Source organism: Cebidichthys violaceus, unplaced genomic scaffold, assembly GCF_023349555.1.
Source record: "Cebidichthys violaceus isolate CVI_PGR_0920_01 unplaced genomic scaffold, fCebVio1.0.p SCAF_3, whole genome shotgun sequence".
Classification (NCBI taxonomy): domain Eukaryota; kingdom Metazoa; phylum Chordata; class Actinopteri; order Perciformes; family Stichaeidae; genus Cebidichthys; species Cebidichthys violaceus.
The window spans coordinates 13,336,904-13,361,535 of NW_027176483.1; the positions used below are offsets into that span (position 1 = coordinate 13,336,904).

Sequence of the window (24,632 nt, forward strand, 5' to 3'; positions counted from 1 at the left end):
CGTATGACTCTTCCTCTTGACATAAATGACTGTCGTTCTGCATATTTCCATTTGTCCTCACTGAACACCCAGCTGTCTGCTCATCACATGAAATCTATATGAGAGTTGTTCTTAACTATCTTCTATGAAACTAAAACAATCTCAGGTTGTAAATACAACATTTCTTCTGATGGTTTAATGAGCATCCAATTAGTTTCTAATGGACTTAACCAGGAAGCAAATATGTGGAAACATTTTACCTGAGTAGTTTAATATGAGCTGGCTGATAATTCAGTATTATCGCTCATTGATATTCAGAAGAATCATATCATGATGATGTTATCTAATGTTATCACAAGCTGTAAAATAAACAAAGTGCTGCAATGATTAGTTGATTAATCCACTAGACAATTATTTGGCAACGACCTTGACAATCGCTTTGAGTCTATTTTTAAAGGTTTGAGCATCTCAAATGTGTAGATTTGCTGTTTTCGTTGTGTTTGTTCCTCTACATTTTTTAACTGAATATCTTTGGATTTAGGACTTGTGGTCAACTAAAATTAGACATTTGATGAAATTGTCTTGTGCTTTGTGAAACGGATGGCCATCTATCAAAAAAAAACAACTTTTTATAGACCTAATCACTAATCAATCAATTCAGAAAATAATCAACAGATTAAATGTCAATGAAAATACAAATGGACTTATGTTGGGCATTACAGTGGAACACATTAATTCCATTTGTTTGCTAAATCATTACACGTATCAATCAATATATTTATATATGTAATTATTTCATAACTACGATGGTGAAATTTCAACCATAGTTTGACATTTCACTATAAGTTGTGCATTTTAGTGTATTTGTGCATTTTGCATCTCTTTATGATCTCTGAACTTTTCAAGACCAGAAAATGTAGATGTTTTCTCACTATTATCAGATTTTTAAATATTCAGTGAGGTCAATTTATATTTTCTATGTTGACTAAAAGAAAATACAATTATTTGTGTTTTTACACTGTTGACATTGATACGGTTGCTCCTGTTGGGATCTTCTACACTTTCACCCAACATGTGATATAAAAGGCCAACATGTGACAGCTGAACAGAATTGACGAGAAGGATTTATAACAAAATAACAGTTTTATCAACACACGAATAACATCTTAAGTGACCTCAAAAACGTTTACTTTGAGTTTGTACCTTCAGCTCCATTACCACCTAACAGTGATTTCTTTTGTTTTTAGGGATTACTCTTTTTGGCAATTTGCATTAGGTAGAGAAAAGCAGAGAAGCAGACAGGAAGTAACATGTAATGAAGATCTGCGGCTGGATTAGAAGTGGGGCGTCACCTTGACGTCCCAACAGGAAGATAACTTTGGAAAAAATAAAACAAGACACAACCTCTTTGCTGCCTATAGCTCAAGAAAGTTTCAGTTCTCTGATTTGAAAACCAGTGGGTGCCTGAAGGGTAAGAAAACCCATATAACAATTTAAAAATTACATGTTTTTGCTTTAAAAATCTTTCAGAAAAAATTCAAAATGTAACTTGTAATTTGTAGTCTTAAAACATGCAAACACAATGGCTTTGTCTTCTAAGAAACAAAAGAAAAAGAAGTCAAAGTGTTCGTGGACTATTGCTGTTTTGTCCCCCCAGGTCTTATTATTTATGAACAGAAGTTGTATTTAGATTTGAGAGCATTTTTCAAAAAGCATCTATTTAAATATTTGTAATTAAACAGGAAATAAAGTAACCAAATAGCAGCACACACACAGCAGCTGATTGTGAAATAATCTTTTTTTAGTTTATTATATACACATAGAAAAACATACTGGTGAGAAAGTATGAACATAAATGAGAAACTTCACACTGTTTTTGTTTGTGAACACCAACGAAAAATGTAAATATACTAATTTCTTAAAGGTTTAACCTATTACCTCTCATTCACAGCTCTAACAGCTTTTACAATGCAATCACTTTCAGACATGTAAATTAAATCTCTAACTCTAAACCTTTCACTCACACAGACATGCGTTTCTGTCCCTGTCCCTGTCAGTCGTTGTAGCGTGACAGTTTGAGTCGGGGGATGATGTTCATGGACTGCAGCTCCTGGAACAGCAGCTTGCAGGCGTACGGGATACGCAGGGAGGAAACGTGGCAGGAAGACTTACAGTAGTGACACCTGGAAGATTGAGAGTGAGAATCAGACTGTAGACAAACCAGAGGACTAACGACTGAACTTCCATCAGATTTTAGAGTTTAGAGATTCAATCTGTAACCCCTCCTGTAATTATATCAGACATTTTGGAAATTTACAAACCAACATCTCGACATCCAGGCTCCACGATATCTGTCCTAAAATTGAACTGGTAAATTCTCAGTTTCAAAACCTGACGTCCATTGCTCCAGGTGTGTCTCACAACGCCTCTTCAGATCTCTAAAGGTTATCCTATATGTTGGCTTCCAGGAGAAACAGATCAACAGATCTGCAGTAGTCGACAGGCGTGTTCGACTTACCACCCGGAGTATCCCAACAGGCCGCATTGCCCGCACACGTCCACCTCAAAGGCGTCACTGGAGATCATGAGGCGCTCCAGCAGCAACATACTCGCTCCGTAGCCGATCAGACAGTCACGTTCCATCTCACCCAGACGCAGACCTCCGTCTCTGGAGCGGCCCTCCGTAGGCTGCCTGATAACGAAACAGACGCATTATAATACTGCCAGAGTAATAGAGGTATTAGTATAAGAGAGCAGCACTGCTCTATTTTTGTTATTTCTATACAATTACAATGAGACTATTGATCTTTACCTGGTGAGAACGGCTCTGGGGCCTCGGGCTCTGGCGTGCATTTTGTCAAGCACCATGTGCTTCAGTTTCTGATAATAAACCGGTCCAAAGTAGATATAAGCCTCCAGAGGTTCTCTGAGGAAAATGCGTAGATATCAAGCTAATGCATCCGTAAAGATTTAGTCAACACTACAATACAGAATATTTCAGAACACCAGGCACTGAAGGCTAAGAACTTTCCTGACGACACCAAGGAGTGACAAAAATTCATAAAATCTACTCCAATAGGAAACTTCTTCCTCATCACATTTTTTATCTATGAATCCTCATAATTCCCTTCAGATAAAGCAAAGATGGGAAGCAGAACCAAATATGGTCATATCACAGGACACCTGAACGGCGGTATGCACTGAGTTAAGTTAAAAACACACGACTGTAAGCAGCCCTGTCATGGCTTTATTTAAACCATGAGGATTGTTACCCACTGATGCTCAGCTCTTTGGTCCCATTCTCAATTTAACATTAAATGGATATACATATCACATTGCAGGGTAAATATCAGGCCTGTATCTTTACCTATGCTTTTTTTTGTTTTATCTTCTTTAATACTTGAATATTATGTGTACAAATGCTTTATACAGCTGATAAAGGGAAAAACATTGTATGAAAATGTATTTATTGTTTTGTTGTTGATGTATAAATTGAAATCACTCTGAGGAAAGGTTTTGATGTATGTCAGATATAATGATTTTCTATCACAAGCTAGTTCCACGTCTTCGTAAACGCTTGGTAAAAGAAAGAAAAATGTAAACAAGCCATTAAGAAAGCAGCCAGTAATGTGAAGTGTGTTGATGGGATGACACATGAGCTCTTTATTACCCAGTGATTCCTGAGGTGACGTAGTCTTTGCCCTGGTAGCTGTACCCATAGCGGATGAGATCCTCGCACACATCCTTCACCTTGCTGCCTCCGAACGCCGTACCGTAGTGAAACCGTCCATCCAGGACTCCGGCTTTCCCAGCCAGCAGCTCAATCAACTTTCCCACCTGGTAGAATCAGACACAATGGCTCGGTTCATAACATAAATCTTTTGTGTTTTACACTCTCTCCTGGCACCAAATGTTGATATTGTGGGTGAGAATAGATTACACATGTACCCCATGGGGTGGGACCGGCACTCTAAGGATGACTGATTTCAACAATTCCTCTGAGGTCCCACCCAGAGGACCCCTGACCCCATCACATAAAAGGAAACACCTACTCTCATTTCACTCTCAGGCCACAGAAACATCTTCCCGAGCCAAACATTTCTGAGTCTTTTCCATGACAACCACAGCGCGCAAACACTGGCACTGACAACTTCAGCAGTAAAGATCATTCAAGTTTTTACAGTGTAAGGGACAAAAAGCTGGTGGAAACGGGGCCAAGTTTCATGTCATTCACATTCAGCCCCATCCTGCAGTTCAGATGTACTGTGCATGTTTGATAAAAACTTCCACACGCTGCTACAGGCGGCGGCTTCGCTGGCAGCCGTCTCCACAGCAACAAATATCTGTTTGTGAACAGTAAGATTGCTGCTTAGCGCCGTCAATGGACGTGTGCTCTGGAAGCCAATGATAACCCAGAGAGGAGAGGAACAGGGATAATGACGGTGTTGTCTCAGAAGAGTCGACACAAACTTATGAAGAGCGACGGTCAACACGGAGGCGGAGGTGATTCACACTGAACTCAGCTGGCTACAGTTTTTGAACTCTGTGTCAAATTATAGAATCTTCAACGGAATGCAAGTTGATTTGAATGTGAACATTTGTTGCTTTTTTTTGGTCATAAATGATAGAAAACCGAATATCTTCGAATTTTGGATTGTAGGTCACACAAAGAAAGACATTTAAAGACATCACTTTGGGCTGTGGGAAATTATGACCGACATGTTTTAAAAAAAACTATTTTGTGATGTTATATAGAACAGACAATTGATGGATTAATCAAAAAAACAATCATCTGATTAATCAAGAGTAAAAATAATCATCAGTTGCAGCCCTAATTTCAATACATCAGCTTTTTTTAAATTGTTCTGGACATTTTATTATTTAAAACAATGAAATGACTTATTGAGAAAATACAGTTAAAAAAATGATTGTTAGTTTCAACCCAACAAAGTATGTTGGTCCACAGTTCGTACCGTCATTCTGGAGGGATATCCGTGAGGGTTCATGATAATATCTGGACAGATGCCCGTGTCACAGAACGGCATGTCTTCCTGTGGAACGATGAGGCCACAAACACCTGATTCACAAAAACAACAACATATTAAAGTCAAAGCACACATCTGTACACACAGCAGAACGACTACACTTTTGTCGAAAATGCAGATGAAGCACAACAAGCACTTTTAAGTGGTTTATCTTTTGATCAAGAAACATTTTACTATAATACTATAAAACATTTACTTGATTGTTTAGGTCATATATCAAGCAAAAATGCCGAACGAGTTGCTGATTTCAGCTTCTTACATGTGAGGACTTTGGGCTGTTGGTTGGACAAAACAAGTAATTTGAAGACGCCATTTTGGGTTCTCAGAACTCATGATGAGCATTTTTCATTAAGACTTAAAGATAAATCTGAAAAAGAATCAATATAAAGTCAGAAATATAACTGTACTATCTTCAATTGTAACCACAGAGTCAAACCAGCTTTGCCTTAACTGATCAAACAGTATTGACTAAAACATATAAGACAACTTCTAGTTAAACCTTTTGCTGGTCTGGATCTCTGACAAAATGACATTTCCATACTCATGTGGACAGACAGGGTCCTCTTTTGATTCACATGATGTGGGGGACAAGCGCTCTGGTAGCCAGGAGTTTAAGTGTGAGTGCAAATGTTTGCTGAGGGGCCGAGGCACTCTTCCCTGGCCAGGGTAAACAGATTGTAGGCCCATTTGCAAATGTAAAAAAGAGAAAAAAAGAGAGAAGAGAGGGAGAGCAGGAAGTGGAGAAAGGTGCTTAGCTTGACAGGGAGACCGGGATTACACTTCCATGACTTTCAGTTTAACTCCGAGGAAGTGGAGGGGATCAACTGGAGAGGAGAAATTGAATCCGTGCACGTGGGAAAAATTCACTATTAGCCGACCAGTCAGCAACACAGCAGACTGTTGATGCCATACAGGATGTAGTAGCAGGATGTTGACTGGGAACAAGTACAGCAAGTTGCTGGAAAGTCATCCAAGAGCAGGAAGAAGGTGAAAAGGAAAAGAGAAAAGGCGAGTACGGCTGAGCCAGAAGAAAAGGTAAAAGGGGAAAAGAAAAAAGAAAGAAAAGGCAGTAAAAAGAAAAGTTTGAATATCGGGGTAAAAGTAAAATAAAAGAGCAAAGAGAGCAGGAGGAAAGAAAGTGGAAAATGGAGGAGAAGGTGATTAGAAAGATTCAGAGAGAGAGAGACACTAGTTCCCATAGCAGACATCCTCGGTGTTGTTTGTTTTGTGAGAAAGTGAATGATAAAAGAGGCATGAAATCAGCAGAGAAAGGCAAGACAACAGCAAGGGTCCAGAGCCCTCCATCACAGCTCATACAGCCCCACGCTGGCGGCTCGCACAATGGGCCCCTACTACTGACAACCCCTCCACCTCCTCCCCCACCTCCACAGCTGTGTGTGTGTGTGTGTGTGTGTGTGTGTGTGTGTGTGTGTGTGTGTGTGTGTGTAAATAATTAACTTATTCTGCTCTGCTGACCAGGACTTATGAGACTAGTCATGAGTAGCTGTAAGATCTATTGCTGCAGTTAAAATCTAATAAAATAATAAAACCTTGATTTGGGTTTAAAATATTTATGTGGTAAATTCTACATACAAATAAAAGCCCACTGGAGCAAAAAAAAAGGTTCCCGAGCATTTCCTAAAGTGTCTGTGAACACCTCAACATGACTGCATGGAGCTCTGATTAACCTGACTAGCCGTACATCAGTTTGCACATCTGGGAGTTTCCATCCAGATCTCCAGCTAACCCCGCGGCGACCCCTCTCTCTTCGTCACTATCTGAGACAGAAGACATTGTCCCACCCCGAGCTGACCGCCCAGTGGCCACTGCGTTAATGAGGAGAGTAAATTATGCATGGCGCCAGTTAGCTTTTTGATTAAAACATCATACAAGCCCTCAATAGGGGAGGTGCTGCAAAACAATGGAGGTTGTAAACACTTTTTCTCCAGCAGCAGCAGAATACTGCTGGGGTGTAATAAATTTGCATAGTCTGGCACAGGACAAAGAGCCAATTAATTGAAAAGAGCTCTTGAAAGATGAGGACAGGGGGGCAGTGACAGAGCAACAGCTACTGAGACTTGACTCAACAAATGCTCCGGCACAGAGACGAGCAAAGTTTTTTTTCCCCCAGTCATTTACAATCTCTCATGACAGGTTCAAATTGGGGGCTTGAAGTGGTGGATATTAGCGCAGTGCTCTTTATTCTGCACATTTAGGTTTGAGCTCAACATGCTGAGAATACGGTCTGACAGCGCTGAGGTTGGCACCTTTTTGTCCGTGTCGACTGGAGAATTTGTCTCCTATCTCTGGTCTCCTGGTCTGCCTGAGGAGGATCTTGATGAGGAAAGCATCTTCAGCGTTGGATGAAATCATGACCTTCTCGATGTACGAGTCTGTTGTGCCCTTGTAGCTGCAGAAAGAATGAGGAAGAATGGCCTAAGTGATTTTCTTTATAGCAGGATTTGCAACAAATAAAAAAAAAAGTTGAGCAGTTTCTTCTTTACATACAGAAGCTGAAGAGGTGGGTGTGATGTTGGGGGAAGAAGCGCACTCACCTGATGGGCACGTCTCTGTACTGGGGCTGGCCTGGCTGGGTACTGCCCTCCAGTGGTGTCTGGGTGACAGTTGGCATGGACTTGTTCACCAACACCTGCTTGTTCTCCACTTTCTCACCTGTGCCCCACACAAGAAAAATCACACAGTTCATCACAGGGTTATGGTATGGTATGGTATATGATGCGGCTCTTACCCAACACTCCTTTTAAGAATTCTCTGAAACGAAAACAATCAGTCTAAAATGTAGATCAAGTTTTGAATGACTAGAAGAACAGACATGCACCAGGATGTGCAGCTACATGTGCATTACTTTTATTTTTTTAATTAATTGTAGCCTGTTTCTTAATCTCTTTTAACAATGAACATTTCCCCTTTATTTACTTCCAAACAATTAATTGTACGAAAGCGCATTAAGTGTGCTAATTAACTCATTGCACCATGATAGTGTCCTTCATTGGGTCGTGCTGTGTGTATGTCAACACAAACTGAAGCCGTGATAAAGGAAGCTAAATACTTTGCTTATGTTGAAATGTCAGTCAGTACTAGGCTGAGAGATTTTAAAGAACCCAATTAATGGAGACGTCAGGCTCCTTTCTTTCCCTGTAAAACAGTAATTGGGACCTGAAGTGATTTTTTGTAAAAAGGCATGAACAGAATCCACCAATAAAGCCGTCAAACATTTTGATAAGTTGTATCAAATTGAACATTTCTTTCCTATATCACTTTGATTGATTGATTGATCAATTATGTCCCACGCCAACATGTTTCAACAGCAATTACAAAACATTAAGTAACGTTATAATTTCATGAGGCCTTAAACACTTAAAAAATAGTTTACTAAGATCAGAGTAAAAGATCAGTAACAAGCCAATGCCAGCAAAATAGACTGACATCCTGTAAAAGACTGCACATCAAATCATCCCAAATGAATGTGTAAGTTATAGATGAATCCTGTTGTATTCCTAATACAGTCAATCACATTATTGGAGCAGTGGAGCCTGGAATAGAGCAGCAAGGCATCCTGGGTCTCCTCCAGTCCTGCTGGTACTCACCGGGGGAGCAGATGCCGTCAGCATCCAGGATGCTGTGCTTCCAGATTGGCTTTCGTGTGACAGCATCCAGCATGGGCCCCATCACCTTGTCAAAGGTCTGGTTGGTGTAACGCCGCAGCGTGCACTTAGCGTTTTTATAGACGAGGCACCGGCCAAATCCTGGAGGGAAACATCAGTATTACTAAGTGTCTGTGACCTGAACAACTTGTTGTTACACAAATATATTGTAATAAAGGACTTTTTAAAGTACAATCCATTTAGATAAACAAAAAAAAGCTAATATCCTGTGAAACTGACAACATGCACCGTCACCTCTGTCAAGCGAGGCTTTGTTGAGGATCAGAGCGTCCTCAATGTCGTAGCCGCTGTAGCTCATCACGGCCACAGTGGCGTTCTGACCCGCAGGCAGCTTCTCAAAGTCAATCAGCTCGATGGTTTTTGTTTTGACCATGGGTTTCTGAGGGTACGCCAGCAGGTACATCAGAGTGTCGATACGGTTCCTCTGGTTGTAGCCAATAGTACCTGAGGAGAGGGGACAAGGAGATGAATGACTTCTGCTTTTGCATGGACAAGTTACTTCTGTGACTCACTGTACGGATACGTTTATGGATATATGGAACTATCTTGTTAGTGTCTACTGCATGTGTATCATTATTTTTAAAGTCCCTGTGTTAATGTAGGGCTTGGCAATAATCCAATATGATAATTTATCTTCATTAAATATAACCGTATTGTGATTAAATCATATATCAAGATATCGTGACACACAATTACGTTGTCTAAATTGATAATAAGCACATACTAACAAAAAGTTCCCAGAAAATCTGATTATTTTGCACTAAAGTTTATAATTGAAAGAGAAAATACTCTGTACCTATCATTTGTCAGTATTAAATTCACACAAGACCATACAAAACCATGTGGTGATTTCATATAGACTATTTTTATGTTTACTCTGTAACTTCATTTGCTGCTGCTACAAACAAATTTGCCCCTGGGGATGAATAAAGTAAGTATCTATCTATCTATCTATCTATCTATCTATCTATCTATCTATCTATCTATCTATCTATCTAATAGTATTACCAGAAAACTTGCTATGTAGTGATATACTGTATATCGTTATCGAGATATGATACGACCTGTATTGTGATAGAAGAAATTGGCCCAGGGCTATGTCAATGCACACAATTAGTAACTGTCTATGAATCAATTATGAGTGGATAATATGTGTTAAATCCTCCTGTTGGGTGGGTCGGGGCTGCGCCTGGTTAGTACCATCTCAGAGCAGCGGAGTGGAGGAGCGGGCTGTGTTATGGAATAAAGCCTGGCCTCCCTGGAGGCCTTGACATTTGTCAGATGCTATTACTTCACAATCAGGCTACAAGCACAGTCTGTGATAATAGGCCCGAGCCACACAACCAGATTTGCACATGTATAGGGCTGTCTACACAAAACAGACAAGGCAGAGGATATTGGGCCAAATATAGTTCCAGTCTGTGTTTTTGTAATAACGGGGGGAAGGGAGGAGGTGACGGACGGAGGTGAAGCGGCGGGGTGGGGGTGACCGCAGCTCTTACGAATGTTAGCAGGGCCGTTTGGGGAAGTTTTGGTTACCAAGGAGCTGTGGGTGCGCACTCTGTGGTCTTTCGCAGCTGAGCACACTGACCCCCTGAGCACAGCCAGAGCAGACACAATGAATTGCTAATGACACTCTGGGTGACTGGCAGGGAAAGGGCCTCCGCACACACACAGCACAATGGAGAACCTACGCAAGCGCCCCATGTTTGATGTCCATGCGCACACACACACACACACACACACACACACACACATAAGACAAACACTCAATCACACATACAAATGTATTCTGACAAGAAGTAGAGCAGGAGCGGAGTCTTGGGGGAGACGAACCAGCAGGCTGCTTGTATCTACACTGTTTGTTATTCTAATGTCCTTTTGAATGATTTTAACTTGTCCAAATAAAACTTTAAACTCTGAACCAGCAGATTTAGGAGGCTGAAGACTAGTCTTGATGTAAGATTAAATTACTGTCAGTATCTGTGCTTGTGTGTATGCATGCACAGAAGTGAACACTGTCGCTGTGTGGAAGATGTATGAGAAAGGATTTGAGATCTTTGCAGTTTAAAGACCTGCCTGCTGACTGAAGCTACCTGCTCAGCTGAGTCTTACCCATGGCCTGCTTGCCCATAGCACACTGGTATGTGTTCCTGGGTGACTGGTTGTGGTGCGGGTAGGGGATGAGGCCGGCGCACACCCCGAGCAACGTGAAGGGCTCGATCTCCAAGTGGGTTGTGTCTCTGCAGAAAAAAGAAACAAAGTAGAGGAGGCAGTCAGACCAGTGCATTGAATGACAGAAACAAATCAGGAGAACCTTTTCAAATTTTTTCCCCAGAATCAGGTGCTGCTCACTTGCTAATCATGTGTTCATAAAGGGCGATGTGACAGTCATTCTCCTCATTGACATCCAGGTACTCCACCAGGCCCTCGTGCAGAAAGTCTTCAAAGGTTCTAGAGGCAAGAAGAGTGTGTTTAAGTTATACATATATATATATAAAAATCTGCTCTTTAAATATATATGATTATCTGCAAACAAATAGGCTCCCAGGCTCACCTGTAGCCCTGTGACATGTCTTCAATGTGTTTGTTTTTCACCATGGGCTGTCCCCTCTTCACTATGATATACGGCCTGATGGAGAACAACACAGATCGGAGCAGAAAGCTGTCAAACTACTAAGGAGCGACGTTTTACATATTCTTTGTTATTAAACACCAACACATTGAGAGGACAAATTATGAAATCTTAATACATTTTGCCACTTTAAATTAAGCAAAGAATTCAAACTTCCTGTGTAAGTAAATGTGATTGTGTTGTATAAAGACCTGGCTGATGTAGACTAATTGTTTATTACAGAATGCGTCCCATAGCATGTATTTTTAATGCTTTTTGAATGCCTTGTGTATCAGTCAAGGTTTAAACATGCCCACCTGCAGAGACGTCCTCCATCAGAAGAGATGTAGACGCAGCGGTCGGTCAAGTTGGTGGAGATTGACACAAACTCGTTGATAAAACCTGCCCTGCGCATCAGTCTGAAGGTGTTGATCAGCTTGTGATGATCTCGAATCACACCGAGAATGTTACCTGACGACATAATACAGACAGACAGACAGACGGACAAAGATAATGCACATACTTTAACTACACAAACACTCAAGTACTGTTCCCCACCATCGCCTTTTAACATATCCTGGTATCCAGTCTTGGACATGAAGATATTTTTTGTCCTGCAACCTGCAAGTGAGTAACTCCTGTTTCCGTTTCAAAATAAAAGCTCTAGTGTTTTTCTGTGGACAGAATCCCTTCAGTTGTTAACACAAAGCTTTTATTCTGAATTATTTGCAGGACAGTTTGTGGAAATATAAGGATTTGCACAGTTCCATAAATGAGTAGAGTACTGCCTTTTAATTGTTAAAATCATTACTTACAAATGAGTACACTCTTCTCAACCTTTTTTCTTTCTAAAATCAAGTAAAACTAACATTTATTATCTATTATTGTCGGCCATTATGACAGGCTAACCATCTAAAGAAATAAAGTGCTGGCGGCAGCAGAAAAAGCTGTTTGTGTGAACATCACACGCATGCAAGTCGCAGCACTTCAGCGAGGTAACTGTCACGGCCAGGCGTAAAGTAGGGTTGTAACTAATGATTATTTTCATAATTGATTCATCTTTCCATTATTTTCTCAATTAATCATCCTGTCTATAACATGTCAGAAAATGGGGAAAAATGGCCATCAAAATGACTCAGAAACCAATGTGACGTCTTCAAATTACATTTTGTCCAAGCAACAGTCTGAAATGCAAATATATTGTTTGACATCAGATCAAAGTAAGAAAAGCTGGAACACAGAAATGTTTGGCATTTGTGCTTGTAATAGGACTCAAAAAATGATTCTAAATTACAGAAATAATGTTTCTTTCAATCGACTGCTTGATTTAGCTCTAGTCTAAGAAAAAAAAACACAAGTCAAAAAAGTTGCAGCAGATAACTGATGTTACTATCTGAGTAACGCACAGTGATCAAATTCTACTTATGGGTTACATTGTGAGTCCAAAACTCCCATTCGCAAACTTTAAATGGAAAGAAAAAGAGAAACAGCATGTGTATACATACAGTAGTGTACTCTGAACCTCCACGGCTGGTGAAAGCAGAGCTCAGGCTGCCTGCAGGGGTTTGCTCATATCAAGTCTGACAGACAAATGAGTGGAGAACAGAGAACACTGTGCTCTGCCTCTGTGTGAGGGCACATTTGCAGTGAACACACTCTGAAGGGCTTTGACACCTGCTGCTACCAACTAATTAAATGGTATGGCAGCTAATATAATTTGACAGTTATCAGTGGTGAGACAAACATATACAGTAATTAAGGGGCCAAGTTCTGACTCAAGAATAATACCTACCGCTGCCATAAAATTAATGACTTATCAGCCTCCCTGCAAAATTCAAAATTGCTTTCTGTAAACTAAACAGAATATTTTCCCTTCATGTTCAGAAGCAATGCATTCAAAACAGGGAGGATTAAACTTTCTTTTCAAGTGATCTAAAGCAACAGCTTCCACTGTTAGTTCTCTTTGTGTTTATTTATTTATTAGGCTTTACCATTGAGGAAGACGAGGAAGACGCTCGGGTAGGAGAGCTCCTCTCCGCACAGCAGGTTGACGTCTTCTACTCCCAGATTGAAGGCCAGTTTGATGATCGGACCGTCCTCCATGTCGGTGGTGATGTGGGTCATCAGAGCCAAGTTCTTCACCAGACCACAGGCCTGCAAACCAAAAACAATGATAGAAACCATGAACAGTACTATATTATTTAGGTGGTTACATTTCTTTGTATTTACACTAGGGACGGGCGATATTGCAAACATTTTCTATCACGATATAGGTCATTTTCTGGTAACTCAATAAATAAAAAGTCCATATGAAATAACCACATGATATGTCTACTCTTACTTGACAAATGAAAAGTACTGAGAATGTTCTCATTAAATGCAAAATAATCAGATTTTCTGAGAAATTTTAGTTAGTTTGTGCTTGTTATTTTTCAGTAAAGTGAACGAGATTGAGTATCACAATATCTCGATATATTCTTACAATTTTCATCATTAATTGACATATTGAATTATCGCCCAGCCCTAATTTAGATGTTACGCACAAAACAACAACACTGAGCCACGCATCTTTGTGAAAACCACACCAAATCAATCTACAACAATATTTAGTGGACATCTAATGATGTTTTCAACAAGAGCTGTGATACTGTACCTTGTGGCTCATTTCAGCTCTGCATGTTCCATTCATACTTTTAACTCTGCTTTCAACATGGAGAACCGTTAGAATAACCTCGTCACTGGACCTGCAGGAACAGGTGAGGTGTGGCTGCAGCAGCTCACTCACCTCTCCCTCGGGTGTGTCAGACGGACACAACATGCCCCACTGTGACGGCTGCAGGGAGCGCGGCCCGCTGACCTTCCTGGTCTTCTCAAACTGGGAGGAGATCCTCGTCATCATGCCAAGAGCCGAAATAAAAGAGAGACGAGACAAGACCTGGGTGACACCCTGACGGTCCATCTTGAATCTCTTCAGAGACCAGTTGCCCTGTGGACAGAAAATTCACTATTATTAATTAACCTGCCTATTAATACATTTTTCATGAACACAGGTAGTGCTGGAGTAACTAAACTATACTGTTGCTTTAACTCTACCTGCTACTAAAGTTACAACTTCTTTATTTATCCAAGAGGAGCTCATGAGAGTAATTTCATATTAATCATTGTTCAAATGGCAGAAAAAGGTTTTGTGTATTTGGTGAATCTGAAGTATGCACTAAATATTTTTTTTCGTAAAAGCTATACTCAATGTACACTTACTTAGCAATTTCAAAATCTTAGCTCTGAAGAAGACCATGAGATATGCCTGAAGCTCTGAGAATATCTAAGCAAGTACACCTTTAATTTAGAAATGTTATAGCACTTTACATTAAAGTAAAAGATAATTTAAAAGTTATGGATTGTGAAAGTATCTTAATTACCAAAATAGTAGTCTGAGCGTTGAGTATTCATAGAGACAGAGCAGACAGGGACTCTGTTTGTTGCTTCAAGACACTTCAGTTTGTTGGCATAAGGTTTTAGATCTGGTTGAGGTTCTTCCTTTCTATTTAATCATTTCTTTCTATTTATGGTCTCTGACCGGCGCACACTCACAGTGGATATGGCGTTGACCATGCCGTTGGTGATCTGATCCTGACGCATGTGCTTCACCACATCAAACTGAGCTGCTCTCTGCTTGGGGATGATCTGGTCAGCGATTTTCTTCAGCTCAGAGTTGAACTTCTTAAACAGATCTTCAAACAGCAAAGACAGGAGCTAAGATAGAGAGACAATCATCAGTAAGAACGTTTTTGATTGATATTATCCACTTGTCAAATCTCCAGCAAGGATGTTGGGTAAGAACAGTCATTTCAGAGAGTTGTCATTGTATCTTCATAGTCAGACTCTCAGATCTACTGGCACCTCACATATGTTCCTGCCTTTAATCAGTACCGAGGTGTGTTTACAGTCAGATTTAATAACCAGGTGTGCCGGCTCACCGATAAGCCTGACCTGGCCTCCGTCCCAGGTCCCTGTCCTCCTCTGGCAGGCCAACCTCTCTCACCCCCCCCCCACCCACCCTGTGCATTAGCATACATCAAAAACAAACAGGCAGCGCTGCTTAAAATTAATAAAGAAATTAAGCTTCCATTGCGCAGCCAGGCCAATTAGTTGAATGTCAGGGAACCATAATTGGAGAGTGAGGAGAGATTGCTGGCGTTGTTAGTGTGTAAGCCCCCTATTGAAAGAGGGGTCTGTGCCCCCCCCCTCCTCCATCTCCTGCTCCTTATACAGAGCAGGTTGGGGGGGGAAATTAAAGGCCTTAAGACAGCAGTAATTACATTATCAGAGCCGGGCCTGCGGATTAGCTCAATCGCTCCAGTCAAGGCAGCAATTCTATTGTCACGGTGCTGAAAAATCCCCATGCTTCCACTGCCTCTGGATTTTGGTGCCACTGCATATCTCTCTACTGACAAAGCCAGGCTGAAATACAGGGGGAGGGTTGAAAACAAAACAGGGAAAAACAAAGCTGAATAGAAATAATGAGAGTCATATTAACTAAAGGAGGCAGGAACAAAGATGCAGGTGAGAGATCAGGGCTGGAGCAGCCGCTGTCCTCTGGTCCAGTGCTGTGACCCATTCACACTAAAGCATTTGAGGGATATTTGTTCTTTTCCACACATTATTAATCCATATCAAGCATGTTTTGTTTTCTTGTGAGTAAAGAAACGGTAGAAAACACCTTTCAGCTATAAACAATATCTGAATTTTAATGTCAGAACTGACTTCCTGTTGATCCGTTGACAAATAAAATGAACTAAATGGACCTGCGTGTCTTTGTCTGACTGACGGATTAATTATGGTATTACACCAGCAGTAAATGAGACCACATGGAGCACAGAGGCTTACCTGTCCAGCCAACTCGAGACGTTTGTTGCCATAGTAATCTCTGTCATCCACCTTGTTACCCCCTTGAGCCAGGATCACCCTCCGAACCATCACAGCCAGGTAAATACACTTTGCCCGAAAGTTAAACTCCTTGACCTACAGACGACATACACAAGGATTACACGTTGTGGAATATACTGAGTATACTGTGATTCTTGTCTGTCTGTTAACTAACATACAGGCACATGTGTGAGGATAAGAGATGCCAAAAGCTCTCTGGCCTCCTCCATCTTGGTCTTCTTGGGGCCTCCCCACATGCGCTGTCTCCGCACTTTATTCCCGAGGTACCTGAGAGCCTGAAACAGAGCAGCAGATACAGCCGAGGTCAGGGAGAGCCGAGTGATGATGTTGTATGATGTCATAGATTATATGTGATCTAGAAGGGGCTAAACCTTCAGTGTTAAACAAAAAGAGCTTTGCAGTTATAAAATATATTCTGAAATTAGATTTATTTCAAGAAATATTGGATCAAGGACAGAATTAGTGAGAAAGTCTATGATCCTGATCAGGCTTTTAATCCAAACGTTCTGTACTTCTATTAAGGTATTTTTGGGGGCATAGCACCTTGTTTTTGTCTCCCGTTGAAGCACCGCAACTTTTAATACTTGACAGTTTTTGATACTCAATGCTAAGAAGAAACCTTATTTGGCATACAAAATGTATTGAGGTCCACTACCCAGAACTGGTCAATAGTTCTGTATTTAAAGGCATTTGGTGCAAGTGTGTTTGAGGCTGATTGTAAAATGATTAACATGTGTGGAATTTTCAAGAAAAAGCGCACAGAAAACACATGTATCAGGCTTGTGGGAGGTCAAGTGAAACGAGCGTGCGCGCCGCGCGCGCACACACACACACACACACACACACACACACACACACACACACACACACACACACACACACACACACACACACACACACACCAGTGTTTCTCTGGAGCCCTCTACTGAACTATAGAAAAGGTCAGAGGATAATGAGACTTAAGACTTTTTGCAAGACCACCCACCCTGCATTAGATAAATTTCCCTCTCTATCTCATATATATATATATATATATATATATATATATATATATATATATATATATATATATATATATATATATATATATATATATATATATATATATATTATTTATGTGTACATAATAAATACCCTGTCTAATTTAGAGAAATACAAAATTTGATATATATACACATATTTTAATATCATATATTCATATTTATTAATTGATTAAATCTTCAAATATATCCAAGTATAGATCAGTAGAAAAAAAGATGACAGGCAAATATAGTTTAAGCAGATTACTTATCATAATCTGATAACAATGTTTCTTAAACCTCATCTGCCTTTAATTATATAGATTTAGGCCTCATTGTGCACATTACAATGACCCAATGAATACCTTGAAAAGGCATCATGGAGGCTGGCAGACAGAGGAACATGAGAGCTGCGGAGGCTGGTTGCTAGGAAGCAAATATGGCCTCATCAATGCATCAGTGGTTCCTCTAACAACATAATCTTTATGAAAAACAAATTGGTCGATTGCATTCATCTGTAGGTGTCAAAGAAAACATGCGGGCCTGCTGAATAAACCACCCAAAGCATTACTTGACTGGCTGGTAAGACAGAACCTTAGTCATCTGATCACAGAGAGACAAAGAAAATACCTTCTGTCAACAGACGGGAGCCGCTTGTTCCCGTGTCTGAACAACAACATCCTCCTCTTCAGACGGAGGTAATGGGCATATTAGGGCTGGCTGATAAATCAATCACGCCGTTTATTGACTTCCATCTTAATCATACTGTAATGATGCTATCATTCTACGTATTCTGTTGTCCAAATTATCTATACTGAGCACACTGTAATTTAAAACCTAGTGGAATTAGTTCACTAGCTGGAGAGTGTCATGTAACACATAACAGAGGGACAGTTATTGCATTCAACGTCTGTTCAATCCATTGAGTCACGATAAATACTTTTTTTTCTTTTAAAATTATCTTCAATGTTTTGACATAAAGCTACAAACTGACGCCTGCCACGAGGCGGTGTGTGACGGGCTACAGATCAAAGGTAAGCTGGTCTTAACTTTTTTTTCAATGACGCGGTGAAACGTCAGCCAATCACATGCGTTTGTTTAAACTTGTTCCGTTCCACCTACAAAATTGCCTTCAGCCGGTTCCTCGTGCTATTTAACTACGTCAAAGAGCACTTGAGCGACACTTTAACAGCGACTCACCGACATTGTAGCTTGCCACACTCGGTCGTTTTGTTGCTTTTGTCGCTTGTAGTGTGATCTCAGCATTAGAGGAGCTGGTAGGCTGATTTTCTAATCGTTGGAGAGAGCCAGGCTAGCCCTGTTTCCAGTCATTGTGAAAAGCTAAATTAATCTGCTGTAAATTTATATTTACAGCAGAGACATGAGTGGTATCAATTTTTTCATCTAACGAATAAGTGGATTTCCCAATATGTCGAACAACTCCTTTTCCAAACAAGTTTAAAAAAGGGATACACGGTCAAAATCAATGCAGCTGAGGTCGAGATTGCCTGACATTTAAATACTGGATCCTACATTTCCCACAATGCAACAAATTGCATTCATTTACTTGACCATCCTGCCTGGTAAATACACACACCCCTCAAACTCCACATCCACAGTTTGTAGCACAGAGGATCTGTTAACTTCTCAAGTTAAGCCTGAGAAAAGAGTTATTTTCTCAGATTTGTTTGTGATTTTTCTTTTTCTTTAGTGAACTGAAAATAATCATGGTACAAGTTATGGTTCTACTCAGAGTTTGTTATTTAATCATGCACTTTCAATTTTTGTGGGCTCTCTTTTTTGTCCTCTTATTTCTATGTACTTCATTATTTATGCATTATTATCTATTAGAATTGGCAAATGCAATTTCATAATTTGCTCATGTCTGTTTTTCAAACAATGCTCAATCAAGGCATGTATGTTTTGTTAGCTTTGTAAATCTAAATAAAAAGAGAATTTAAGGCAAAGTAGGATTCCCTTTAACTAGTAAACTGACTATTAAGTGTAAAAATCAGTGGAGTATTCCTATAATGTTATGATAATTATTTCAACCACTGAGGTACCTGAGTCTGTGTGAAGATCTGGGCCTTCTGACACTCCTCCAGACTCGGGGCAAAGCTGGCCATGACATGCTCCTCCGTACCGATCATCTGCACTATCTCCTGGTCACTCTCTACGCCCATACCCTGTGTGGACGACCAGCAGAGAGTGTGTGATGGGAAGTGAGATTAGAGGAACAGGTGTGGATAAATATTTTATTTATGCAACTACATAAAGACCTTAGAAATGAAGTGAAATGTACACAAAGTAGACATTCTGCAACTAGTAGCTGGAAGAAGAGGTGAGTCAGGAAGCATAAGGAGGAGCTATGTTTGTACACGGAGGGAAGAGTGAACTGGGAGTCATAAGGTTGTCTGACATTTGTTTATGGAAATGTGAAGCTATGGGAACTGATCCGTCTGTCCCACACTTTATCGAAGGTTGTTTCTGCAGCCAAACACGGGGAGGGACGGGGAACAAGTCACCCAGGATGTACAAGTGCACTGCAAACAGAGCGAGCGTGCAAACGGTGTCCTGCGGATTATGACTTCAGCTCCAAACACTCAACACTCACAGGTTGACATGTTTAGAGAGATTTGTCCTCAGTGGGGAAAGGAGTTAATGATGCCAGCTGTCTAACTGACATTTTCATTGAGGGCAAAGGGCAACACATGAAAATGAATCTGATGAAGAATTACTGAAACTACCGACTTCTAACTGCACTAACCTGCAACAAAATCACAAAATGCGATATGCATTATATATGCGGTGTGAAATCATCTATTGCAGATAATTCCGGCTGCAGTAAAACAGAGCGAACTATAAAAAGTTATTTCATCTGATAAAGTTTCTTTAGAAACAATCCGTTTTTTGGCCTCAGGCAACAAAATCAGTAAAAACAACTCATGGAGCTGTCTTGTAGCACCCCCTACTGGAAGTCTAGTATCACTCTTCTGTGTCACTTTAATAAACAACTCTTTCACCTTGAAAATGATGGCAATGGGGGCGTCCTCTGACAGCGTGTTGTGTCTCAGGTAGAATCGGCCTTGTTTGACGATCATATTAGTTCTGCTTTTCTTCTCATGAGTAGAGCTGAAACGGAAGACAAGATTTCAAAAATTAAATCAGAGCAGATGAAGAACCAGAAGGTTTGACAAAGAAATCGAAATATTTCACATAAGAAATGGAAACAAAGGAAAATATGTAATTACATCTTTCTTGTAATTGCAACAAGTGGCAGTGTTAGGTATTAAAAGGTGTTTCGTGGAGTATTTGAGATTTAATAGCGCTTTGGAGCAGTTTTTTATGAGTGGATCCCTGCTTTGTTTATCGTGCACATGCTAGGTTTCCCATTATTTCACTCATCTACAGATATGGATGCAAACAATGCAGACCGCAAAATGTTAAAAAATAACATTGGCTTTGCAAATGCTTTCTGTAGAAGAATTGCAATCAACAAGTTTGTTGGATCTCAAAGATACACACAATGGGTTTGAAGCAGTGAATCTATACAGACATTTGTTGTTGTTCTCAACTCAAGTTTTCCTGTATCACAGAGCCGGCTCAGTTTCATCAGGAATAGATCACTAGGGTAACCTATGCTGCATGGCTGCAGGTAAACCTCAAAGAATTAGATCAAAACCTGCCAACAGCCTGACCACTGACCTAATCCATCACTGGAAAAAACAAAGCACTGACTTCAAATAATAAACCATTTTAACAGGTCAGAAGAATCACTTTGCTGTTCCAGGCTTTCCATTTAGCTTTTAACTAAAAGCTCAGAATAACATGAGGAGACATTTTGATGATAAATACAAATTTAGAAATCATAATAAAAAAAATGTAACATTGGTAAAAGTTCAACTTTAAGCAAAACTATTTATTTCTTGAAGGTAAATCAACACACAACTCACACATTCTACCTCTTGGAATGTAAAGAATCTACTCTGAGTACTTTTTGAATGTAGATTATTAAAAATGAAAATGAAGCTAAAAATGAATGACCACATTTGAAGAAATCATTTGAGACTGATATCATCTATTGACGGGGTTTTTTGTCTGTAGAGATTTTGTGTGTTTCACAAGCAGTTGCCTATAAATCCTGCAATCTGTGCTACTATTATTAATGGTAATGCAATTAGTTTGAACTCTGTCACTGCACTGAATGGATGATTAGGGAAGAAGTTGTTACAATACCTGGTAACTGAGGCTCCAACTGCCCCCTTCCTGTCCTGCTCCACAATGATTCGGTTCTTAGACAGCTGTTCCTGGATCAGAATGACTTTCTCCTGACCTTTTACAATGAAATAACCCCCTGTGGAGAAATACCACATGGAGCGTATAAATCACTCGTACAAAAATAAACCAGTATTAATATTTGTGAGGATGTGTTATTGCTCTCATTCTGTGTCATCCTTTGTGTACCTGGATCCAGAGGACATTCATTGAGTTTAGAAACCTCCATGGGCGTCTTTCCTGTGAGAACACAGTTCGAGCTTCGCAGCATGATTGGCATCCTGACAAAAGCAGAGTTAAATACATTAATACCAAGAGCCTAAGAATGACTTTATACTAGTACTTTATATATTATTATATTATAGTGTATATGCTTGTAGATTATTTTGTATCCATTATGGACAAAAACTGTGAAATAACAGCTTAACATTAACAAACAGAGCAGGTGGAAGAGTTACAGGAATACTTCAGCACCAAAACTACCATTTGTATATCAATTACTCACCCTGTATTACTTTAAAGAACACTAGTTGCATGCCCCCACGGTGAACGAAGAAAACAAACAAACGAGATGAGTCTTGATGAGTCAAAGTAAATGGGGGCCGTGTATAACATCATAAAACTATACTAAAACATCATGCAGTATAATCCAAGTCTCATTTATCTAGTCGTATTCTCACTACTTCTCAAACACAAGCATTTTTGCTAAAACCCTACTATTTACAACACTTCCGCACAAACAGTGTCATGCTTGTGCGGGTGCTCTCCTCGCACTAACGAGGAATTCATCAACACTTCTCAGTTTTTGGGTTCTTTGTTCACTGTGAAGGCATGAATTTATGGTAACACAGGGTGAGTAATTGACATACAAATGGTCATTTTGGGAGTGGAAGTATATATTTAAGGTAAATTAGAAAGGAGCCCAGTATTAACGGTGAGTAAAAGATGTTGTATCCAGACTGATGAAATTAAATTAATTATTTAATTAATTAATTAAATCTGGGCAGGATGTGACACTACGATACCTTCCAATGGGCAGTGCATTGCGGATGATTCTCTGACTGCCACGAGTGTACTCTATGTCCACTGTGATGGGAGCTGAATAGGTCATGTCTCTGAGACGACACTGTAAAAACAACAGGAACAATGAGTGAAATGTTCTGACATTTGATGTCATCATAGGTTAAGACGTTTTTGCATAATTACCAAATATCTTTATCAGGGCTAGAACTATTTTTTTTTTTTTAAATGATCGATTCATTGCCTAATCTATGAAATATCAAAAAATAGTGAAAAATGTGCATCATACTTTAAGTTTCTAGAACCCATATATTTGTCATTACATTACTTTTTTGTCTGATCAAATGTTCAAAACAAAAAATGTATTAATAATGAAGAGAAACAGAAAATTCTCACATGTGAGAAGGTGCAAATATTTGACATTTTTGCAATTATGAAAATTGATGACCATTAATTATCTGTAAATTGGCTGACTGATTGTCTCTAATTAGCTTAACTAAGATGTTAAACTGCAGCTACACTAACTTCTCTACCAACAAAGGTTCATAATATTTTCATAATATTAGACAACAAACTAAACTCACTTCATGAGGAGATACTGGTCTGGTTACATTGAAGCTTTCTTCAACATCGGGCATGCCAACGTAGATATTGAGGTATCTGCAAGGAAAACATTCATACATATTAGTAACATCATTCAATATTAACACAAGCTGCTTCATGTATGTCTGTAGTGTTAGATTACTGTCGGTTAACCCAAACGATTATGTTCACGGAACTTACTTGAGGTACCACATTGGATCAGCATCACTTGTGATTTTCTCGTTTGCTTTCATTATTTTCTTTATCTGGAAAACCAGACATAAACAACATGAACATATATACAAAAAGATACAGCTGTACACACATTCAAGTTGGAGTTGTGTTTTACCTCAACATTGATAAAATAGTTAAACGAGTCGATGTGCTGCTTCACCAGCCCTTTCACCTGGAGAACGGATTAAACAACAGGTCAAGAAATGACAGGGAAACTTAAAAATGTCCACTGTGAAATAAATACAGTTTGAGATGCATGTAGTGCTGAAACAATTAGCCTGATTAGTTGATCAAGTACCTTTCAGTGACCAGAAAAGATGGAAATAAAACCATTTAATTGCAAACTATTAACAACTATCTAATATAATATTTCTGAGTGTGTCAGGCTATTGTAGGCAAGGCTGCAAATCCATGATTTTAGTGTAATTACTGCATTAGCATGAAGCATTTCATTCACTAGATTAAAGACAGACAGGTTGATTTCCCAGAAAATCTACTATTTTATGACAATATAAAATTGGACTCCATATATCATGATAGAGGATTTATAGACTACATGTAGGATAACATTCACTATTCATTATTTAGGGTAAACAGCAGGTGGATGAAGGTTGGTCTGTTACCTTTAGAAAGGCCGGTAACAGTTTCCATTTTTCCTGTAAAAAGACATAAAACACGTCAGGTTTTACTGGACTCTTGTCATTAACCTGCAGTGGGAACACATTGCTTGAAACACTTTAAATTCAGCAACCGCAAGTTAAAGTTACCAAAATATCTTCAATTTGGAAACTGACAGTTCCCCCGACAACAATGTGAATACGTGTGACTCTATAACTGACACCCTGTCTGTGGTTTCGGTTCATATAGCTCCCCACAAGCTGTTTGTTATGTTTTGTCTGTCGTGATAGCCACCATGCTAACGTTAGCTTCTACACTCGTGGTGTGAAACTTTCAGTCTTTATTTCCTCTTGACTCACCGCTATAGTGTTGACAGGAGCCGCCAGCTCCTGAGGAGTCATGTCACAAAACTCTCCTCCAAGCACCTCCATGGTTATCTCTACTGTTCAACAGCAAACATGTAAGACTCTGCTCATACTGTCAATGTTGATATAAGTGTGTCGTCGGAAGTCGCTGCAGCATGCGACTTCTCATGTGTTCCACTGTAAAACGTCCGTGTGAGCGGAACAAAAGAAAGTGTTCCGCCTTTCGTCTTTTTCGTCTGCTGAAAAAA

General features: G+C 39.7%; 1 protein-coding gene across 1 annotated transcript; it reads right to left on the minus strand.

The window, feature by feature from the left end:
* Positions 1-1,759: 1,759 nt before the first annotated feature.
* polr3b (polymerase (RNA) III (DNA directed) polypeptide B) lies at positions 1,760-24,544 on the minus strand. The gene is made up of 28 exons (XM_068723517.1): positions 24,379-24,544; positions 24,025-24,057; positions 23,517-23,573; positions 23,369-23,433; positions 23,170-23,245; positions 22,591-22,691; positions 21,755-21,846; positions 21,527-21,644; positions 20,314-20,422; positions 19,354-19,476; positions 16,430-16,546; positions 16,212-16,346; positions 14,916-15,077; positions 14,110-14,310; positions 13,316-13,478; positions 11,642-11,795; positions 11,268-11,342; positions 11,066-11,164; positions 10,826-10,953; positions 8,945-9,154; positions 8,633-8,791; positions 7,580-7,697; positions 7,292-7,434; positions 4,953-5,056; positions 3,650-3,816; positions 2,792-2,905; positions 2,498-2,671; positions 1,760-2,162 (listed from the first exon to the last, which is right to left on the minus strand). Exons 1-28 carry the CDS (start codon positions 24,448-24,450, stop codon positions 2,033-2,035), a joined length of 3,399 nt encoding a protein of 1,132 aa, XP_068579618.1. The 5' UTR covers positions 24,451-24,544; the 3' UTR covers positions 1,760-2,032.
* Positions 24,545-24,632: the final 88 nt, after the last annotated feature.